Source organism: Emydura macquarii, unplaced genomic scaffold, assembly GCF_026122565.2.
Source record: "Emydura macquarii macquarii isolate MOO-44397 ecotype Brisbane River unplaced genomic scaffold, CSIRO-AGI_Emac_v2 contig_705, whole genome shotgun sequence".
In the NCBI taxonomy this organism is placed as follows: Eukaryota; Metazoa; Chordata; order Testudines; family Chelidae; genus Emydura; species Emydura macquarii.
Window position 1 is genome coordinate 6,608,997 of NW_027130842.1, and position 8,730 is coordinate 6,617,726.

The following is an 8,730-nucleotide window of genomic DNA, read 5'->3' on the forward strand; positions in this document are numbered from 1 at the left end:
TGTGCTTCCCTACAAGCTAAGTTAGATGGGCTTGTCTCTTGAGTTACAGGAATAGAAGAGAACTACGTACATTCTTTTAGCAGGCCAAAAAAAAACTGTTGGGAACCAGCTTGGTCTCCAATTGCCTTCCAGTAAGCGACTCCACCTACCACCAGTCTGTTCCCTCCCCTCTTCATGAGAGTCCCTTTTCTCAGAGCCCCACAGTCCTTGTGTGTGCCTGAGCCCAATTACCATATATCTCTAACTTTTGTTATGAGGCCCTAGGTGTGTCATCTTCCATTTCCTTCAAACTGTTTTTCCACACAGTCAGCCAGTCCAGTCATGTAAGGAGTGCCCCCATGATGACTGCTCCATTGTTTTGCAATTAGACCTGTTACCAGATTTGCCCTTCACCTCGGGGTATGCTCATTTATTAGGGTTACCTTCCTGGCAGGGGGTGTGATTCTAGGGGTGTGATTCTACCAATGTACTGCTTGTGTTACTTGTGTGTTTATAGGGCTACAAGCCCCCTCCCAATGGAGCTATCTTGCAGGACCTAAGGTTTTCAGGGCTGGGTTCCTCCAGCACCAGATTCAAATAAACCCCCCCACAGATACACACACATATACACAGTTCAGCTCAACTTAGTGCGTCTGAGCGGACCGGGCTATCAGCACTGTCAGCTGACCCCTTATGCGTCCCTGAACTCAGCAGGCTGGGTGAACCACACTCTCAGTGACTACCCTTATATGTCCCTGTGCAACACACCAGAATAGAGCAGGCTGGGTCCAAACAGCACCTTTTTGGCTACTCCCCTTAATTGCCCCTTGGATTCAATCAGGCTGGGTCAAACAGCATTTGAGCTGCACCCTCATTTGCCCCTGGACCCCATAGGCTAGGCAGAGTAGCACTTCCTGGCTGTCCCCTTCATATGCCCCTTTACACCACAATTGTTCTAGCAGTAACCCCCTTGATGAGCGAAACCTATAGGATTTTTGGGCACTTCTGAGATCTTTGGCTTAGGTAAGAGAAGCGTTACTACAGAGCAAGATAGGGACCAAGGACACAAAGGAATAAAATAAAGTTTGGAGAGATAGAGAGAGAAAGTGGCAACCAGCTTGATTATAACAGTTATTTTATTGCTAGGTATATAAAACTTATGATACTAATAGTAATACCATACCAGGAGAGAAAAACAATCAAACACTTACAGTACTACACAGTTAAAGTTGGGGTATTGGAGAAAGCTATCCCAGGTTTGATTACAAAAGTAGAAAGTTATACCTGGACTAAGAGAGGGAGAGACAAGTTGTGTTGGGGGAAGAAGGAGGGGGGGTTGATCTCACCACTCCATGCAGCGCAGAGGTTCCCAGGAACAGGCTTGTCAGTTTAGGGTCTGGAGGGCTTTGAGTCTGGCAGAGCCCCCAACACGATCAGTCAGGAAGAGAAGACAGGTTACAGTGGAACTGATGCAGAGTTTGGATCCAAACATCAGAACAGAGGTTTGAGCTTTGACAGGGGATTTGTAGATGCCAGGTTTGTTTATGGATAAACAATGTCTGGACAAAAGAAGCTGATCATTCCTGGAAGGGCGTCTTTTCTTGAGAGAGGGCTCACAATGCAATTAGGTTTCAGTGTTTTGCATACCAATAACTAGAATGGTCTGATAACTGCGGAGCTGGGTGTGTACAGGTGTGAGTTCAGTTACATCGAGAGCAGAGATTTCCCAAAATGCAGTGCTTCCCTGCTTCAGCAATCCCAGAGTTCAGTGCGTGTTCCATCTTTGATGTAGATGAGGCTTCTGTTCTCCATTCATGTGCTAACTGAGATGCTTATGAGGCATGGGGAGTTGTCTCACCCTTGATGAGAGGATTCCAGTTGTGTCTCTTGTATGAGGCATGGGGAGTTGTCTCAACCTTGATGGGAGGGTTTCAGTTGTGTCTCCTGCCTTTTCATATTGAAATGCCTTTGGTTTCTGGTTCAAGCATGGGCTGGTGGGGGGGTAATTCAGGTGAGCCAGAGAGAGAGAGTTGGGGTTTTGCGCCCTGGTTCCCCAAGAACACAGAGCTGCTAGGTAACAGACCATTCACCCTTAATGACTTGCAGTCACTGGTCTTGTGACTGTGGGGGGCTATGCTAAAACTGCCTGTTCCCTTCTGACATTACAACCTACCGTCTTAGAAATACAATACAAAAATCATATTTTGGGATACAGATCATAATTTACACCAAGCACCCTCCCATTTTTCACAGTAATACCTTGAGGAAAAGCCAGGTACTTCAGCAGAGTTCTTTGGAAACTGTACTAAGGTTGTCATGTTCTGTCTCTTGGATCAAGATACCAGCCACCTGAATTGCCAATAAGTGCTGAGAATCTCTACCTCGAGTAGTCCCTGTATGCCAACTACTTATGCTAAACAATCTGTTCTAACTTGCATTTTGCTGGAGTGGTGGGAGTTCTTTTTCTAGACCTAAAGGACCTGTGGCTCAAAAGCTTGTCTCTCTCACAACAGAATTTAGTCGACCCACCTTGTCTTTTCTGAGAATCTGAGAGCCCTTCCAACAACTCATCAGTATTTTGGGGGTTGAGCAAAACTTCACTGTAACTGGTGGTGTAACCACCACCTTTCATTTAGAATAAACAATTAAGCTCTTTTATGGAACCAGATAGCTGAAACAATAGAAGCCACCATCCAAAACACAGACACGTAGCGAGGCTTGACTGGAAGCTGAATCATGTAACTCCAGGGATTTCCCTGGGGACTGATATTGCACATGGAGGGGCTGGGACATTTATTGGAAGAGCTATGTGTGTCTTTGGGTCTGAGAGAAGCAGCAGAAACACACAGAAGGAGCAAAACGCCCTGGTAGCATGACTATGGGGAGGGGAAAAAAGGGCTAAAAGAGTTTTCAGGTAAGGTGCTGGCTGAAATGCTTGGAACTGAAAGCAAAGAAACTATCTCCCGTGCTTTATGTATCTTTATTCCTCGTGTATTCAGGGAAACAAGACTTTGTACATTCTTTGTAAATAAGCAAGATTGCATAAGAGAAATACCTGGTCCATCCTCAATTTCTCCACCTAACAGAAACAACCTAATAGCCAATTTTCAGGTCTAACCAACCTGGTCAAAAGGAGTAACAGTATTCTTGTAAAACTATTTTGGTTTCATCATCTTTCCACCATTATTTCAGGAGGACATCATCTCAAGTGATTCTGAAAATCAAACATTCAATTGCAATTTGCAGTCCTTCGGAAAAATTGACTCATTGGTGCGTTAGAGTAACTAAACACTGTAGCTCAAGCCGCTTTAAAACCATGTTAAAAGAAATATCTGCCCTTTTTTTCTTTTGATTCCATTTTAGGGTATGCTGGATCCATCAAGTAACGGGGGTCTGGGTGTATCCTTTCCTGGATCATATCAGCCCAGGTGCCAAAGCAATCTTCTTTGCAACTATCACCATAATACTTAACATTTTCTACTTGCTGGGAGAGGTCTTGAATAACTACATTTGGGATACACAAAAATGTAAGTATTGTTTTGAGGAGCACTAACCAATGGATGTGAACTCTTGGGGCTTGATCCTGCTCCCATTGAAGTCAATGGAAGTTTTAGGATTAAAACATAGAGGAAATGACAAGATTTCCATTGCAACATTTCTTCCTCATAAAAAAGTCAAATGAATGAAAAGTCTGCCAGATAACAGGATTAGCTATGAATATTTATTCATTGTTATAACTTCTAATACTAATTTAAGAGCAGTTGGCAATTACCTGAAATATTTACAACCCACTTTGTTTTATTAGCTGAGGACCCAGTAAAATCCAGCTAGAATAATATCCATTCTGTGGAAATGACCTTATTGCTATGCTTGCGATTAGGAAAAGAGATTGTTTTTAAAGATATTTTCAGGCATAATGTACTCGTCTGTTTATAAATCCATTTGGTTAATGAAATTAAATATGTCCATACCAAACAGTCCAAAAAAAAGGGATAACAGAGAACCATGCTGCAAAATTCTACAGAATCAAGATCACTGTCCTATTTTGATTACCAGTCGCAAGCAACTATGCATATAAAATGAGAGGCACAAAACTTAACAGTGGGTTCCTCATATATAACTTTTATAGAGTTTTTCCTGCCCCAACCATCCAAATAGATTAAATTACCCCCACCCCAAGTCCCCAGCAGACCATGATTTCATCTAGCTACTTACAGAATTCTTCCCTTATTTGTGGCACACAAGGGATTCTCCAAACAAAAAGTGTCCTTTTTCCTCTCCTTCCTTTGAGTGAGGGAGAATCAGAGTCCAAAATGAAGAAGAAAGACAGGGCAGTCAGTCTCCTAGGAAGTCTTTTTGGTCACCCCTTTGGAGTTTGTCTTATCTGCATGTATAGTGTCTTTAATCAGGGTTAGGGCCTGCCTCCAGCCCCTCTTTTGGGTCACCCCCCATTTTATACCTGGTTCATACAAACTCACGGGCAGCAAGGTCTGCAGGTATCTTCCCCTTTGCTGCTCTGTTCCTGTAGCCAGCAGAGACTTCCCGCCTCTCCTTCATGTGGCAGGCTTTCCCTTTCTAAGCCTCTTCCCTCAAGCACAGCAAACCCTACTAGCGCGCCTCTTTAGTGCTGGCTGAGCCCAGAAGAGCTCATTAGCCTCCTCTTTACTAGAGTGGGCGCATGCCCCCTCACGTATGACCTTCTAAATCATCATGTTGGAACGGCAGCAAAGCGGGTGAAATCCTTGCCCCCAGTGAAGTCAATGGGCATTTTGTCATTAACGTCAGTGGGACCAGAATATCACTCGTAAATTCTAATCGGAATCTGAAACGAGGTTCAAAACCTACTTTTCTGTGAACCTCATTTGTTTCTGTTCAATATTACAGTCTAGTCATCAGGCACCTCTTTTTCTCAACTATATAGCCTCTGGTCATTTGGCACTGCATTCATGGCTGGTATTGAGCCTGTAATTCAATTTCTTGTTCATGTCTATCTAAACCACTTACCTCTTCTTCCGGTAATGCAGGAAAGGTCCTTTAAAGAAAGGTTATCAAAAAGAAGGCTTCACTGTGTATAAATTCCATATAATAGAAAACATCATAATAATGCGATGAAGCACATGTTCTTACTGAATGCACAAACAAGTAGTTAAAGGAAAATCTCCCTCACTGTTCATAGTATGTATAATAGAAACTCTAACTCCTTTGGTTCCTCATCCAAGGAGAACTGAGGTTAATGTTGCCATAGTCTCAATAAGGTCAGCAAGGCCTTTAGCTACTCTTCCCCCAGTCGGTTAAGAGACATTGACTCAAATTCTTTTGGTTCAAAGACATGCAAGCCAGCAAATGGCATGGGTCACCTGCTATATTGCCATGTATGAAGCTTGGTATATAAATCAGACCTAAAGTGTATGATAGAAACTACCACAAACATAAAAAATGTAAAATAATAATTTTATGTAAGATTTGAAGAAAAAATTATTTGGAAACCAGACCTTTAAAAGGGCTTTCAAATTAAAACAATCTGACTTGAGAAGATTTCATTTTTTTCTGTTTTCCTTTTCCTCCGGAGGTGCATTAGGCAAAAACCCCAGTCCTGACAAAATGATTCTGTAGTTAATTTTTCCAGCCTACACCACACACATGATAGGGAAGGAAAAATTTGCCCTTTCACCAGGCTGCTGCCTACTCTCAGTGTTGAAGATACCTGCAGTCCTGCCAAACTAATTGATTCATCTGCAGTAGCATACCTCCGAAGAAAGAAAAGAGGCTCCTTTAAAAAGACAAATACAATGCTTTAATTAAAACCACTGGATAAGTTCCTCACAGCAGAGGACACAAGGGACCTGAGATTGGCTCTGGAGCAGACTCTCAGGCCAATCGTGCTCCTTTGGAGCCAGCACATTTTTGTTTTTCAACCCTTTGACTATGGCTATCCCATCATTGCTGACAAAACAAAAATACACAGCCCATTATTTTCAGACTGCAGGCAATGTCCAGAGCCATTGGTTACCTTATTGCTTCTTTCAATACAGTCTCCTCTGTAGATGCCTTCCTCATACCCTCTATCTGGCTATTAAAAGGTACATTTTCAGAAGGGCCCATAGGAAGAACTAACATCTGGGCACATATTCCATTAGAAGGTAATATCATCTGTGGTCAGATTTCCCTTTTGCTGCTTTCAAAATTACTTCCCATCACCCTTTAATCCTGAGAAATCTTTCTTTTGCGATTTGCAACAGTGCAGGAAACCTCCGAAAGAAACATTTTCAAGCTATCTTTGATCTGTTGGGCAGAGAGGTTGAGTCCGAAGAAACAAAATGGACAAAGGAACTACACTTTTCTGCCAGATTCTAATAATAAATGAATTGCCCAGGAACAAGCAGCTGAAAGAGCTGACTTTTCATCGCCAGGAGAACAACCTGCTGCCCAACCCAGCTTCCTTTCAACACCGACAACAAGACAGCAGTTTTGCAGAAAGGACAAATCTTCTAAAGAGAACATATACTGTGCTCATGCTATGTAGATTGCTAAAAGGAATGGACATTAATGAGAAAAAAAATCCTATTAGCAGTAATTGATTCTTTGTGCGCTGTCAGGAAAAATGTCTTCTGCTTATGTTTTGTTTTTAAATCTGGGGGCTGGTCTACACTACACAGTTAGGTTGACAAAAGGCAGCTTACGTCAACCTAAGCATGTCAGTGTCTACACTACAGCCTTCTTCCTGCCAATGTAAGTGCCCTACTACACCAACATAACTCCACCTCCACAAGAGACATAAGGCTTATGTCGGTGGAGTTAGGGGGATGCAGTGCCTGAGCAGACACTGGATCCCTTACATCTTCTGTTGGCTGGCTTGTCAATTTTACAGCAGGAGCCATGAAACTGACAAGAAAGCAGGGCAGCTAGAGCCCAGCTGTCCACCCTTCCCCTGGACTGGGAGCCGGGCGAGAATTCTGGGTTCCCCCTCCACCACCACCCGCTCCCCATTGGGAGCCGGGCAGCCTTGTCAATTTCTGAATTTCTGCCCGGCTCCTGGCAGGGAGCAGAGGTGGGGAGGTAAGAAGCCCCGGGTGCTTCCCATGATCCCTGAGGGGAACAGGGAAGGGGGGGGGAGCAGCCCGCCCAGAGCTCAGGAGCCTGTGGGGCAGCCGGGCTCCTGGCAGGGAGCTGCCAACGGAGCTGAGAGTGACCGAGCTCTCAACTCCCTACACTGCCTCTCTTAAGTCAGCAGAAGTGTCCCTCATGAGGATGTGCACCACCAATCCAAGGAGAGTAGTGTGGACATGCACCACCACACTAATTACTGCAGTGGCTGTAAGTCAACCTAATATAGGTCGACTTGCATTCCTAGTGTAGACACACCCTGACAATGGAAAGAAAAAAAAAACGAAATGGAATTATCAATAATAGTTTTCAAAATGTACTTTAAAAAAAATGTTAGCTGATTAGCTTCAGCTAATGGTAGCCATAATAAAATCTACTCTGTTTTGTTTGTATATAAGCAATTGTAGCCACAGGAGACAATTATCTTCATTCCCCTGAAGCAGTCAGAGGCAAGGTGTGCTATAGATTCAGAGTTTGCTTAAAATTCTAAGGGTCCTGAGGAAAGAAAGGATTAGATAGGTCATTACCACCAAGTTTCAGGTGTGTAGATGTTCTTTTCCTTCACAGCAGGTCAGCTAATATGACATAGGCTGCTTGCAAAGAAGAAGAAAGATTAATTTATTAGGTTTCTAAGTAAATAATCAGTTTTTATTCACTCAGGTGTTTTAAAGCTGTTCTCCATATGGTTTCAGGTATGGAAGAAGGAAAAGAAAAGCCTAAAATGGACTGAGTATTGAATGCAACAAGGAGAGGTTGCTTCTTGCTCCATTGAAAACTTCTCAGTTTGAACAGATGTTGGCAGGGAGAAGAATCTCTCGGAAAGAAGTTTATATGGACCCAATGCAAGGATGCTTCCACTTTTATTTAGGAGAGAATTGATTGTTTGCTAAAAACACTGTTTTGTATTGTCTTTCCAATATTTGCACATATCATATCCATTAAGCTATGTACATTAATTATCTCCACAATGTCCTCAACATGTATTATTACTTGTTTCAGTGTAAATGCCTTTCCATTTACTGCGAGAGGAATGATGGGTCCATTTGTGTGTCATTTGCAGAAAGAGGTTAAGCAGGTAGACCTACTGTGGATAAATCTAATAATCCTGTATATTCCAGAGTATACTGTAAAGATCTATTAAAAGATCACAGCATCAACTTACCTGAATACTCTAATCAAACTATGTTATATTAATGTACCAGTTGCCTTAAGTAGGCAATGTTAATAGTAATTATATCAAACAAATGAAACCCTAATTGTAATTAAAACCTATGTGCATATGATGGAACTTTTCTTAAATACAAAAACATATAAATAAAGACCAAAATATCCCCAGTTTCCTTTTTCTGAATGCTGTTTCTCAGAATTCCAGATGGATTAATACGGCATGTACTGTATAATCTATTTCCAGTTTTTGTTATATCACCTGTAGACGATGGCATTTCTGGGTTAAGTTTTTTCCTCCCCATTTCTAATACAGAATTGACTGTGGTGTAATGTGCCAAAGTTCTGAACCTGAGTAGCCAGCCCTAGCTTTTTAACAGATAAGTAGCGGTACGTAGTGTACCAGAGAGAATGCATTTAGGAAGGTACTTGGTGTTTTGGGGCCTTAGTTTCTGAGTGCTTGTCATGGTCCATGCTCTTTTG

General features: G+C 42.4%; 1 protein-coding gene across 3 annotated transcripts in view; it reads left to right on the forward strand.

Annotated features, from left to right (window-relative positions):
* Positions 1–8,418, forward strand: part of AIG1 (androgen induced 1) — a 184,931-nt gene extending 176,513 nt beyond the window's left edge. For all 3 annotated transcript variants that reach the window (XM_067542346.1, XM_067542347.1, XM_067542348.1), the window contains exons 5-6: positions 3,343–3,506; positions 7,776–8,418. In XM_067542346.1, the coding sequence (XP_067398447.1) occupies positions 3,343–3,506; positions 7,776–7,813 (202 nt within the window). In that variant the 3' untranslated portion in view covers positions 7,814–8,418. The remainder of the gene's footprint in view (positions 1–3,342; positions 3,507–7,775) is intronic.
* The last annotated feature ends 312 nt before the right edge of the window (positions 8,419–8,730 follow it).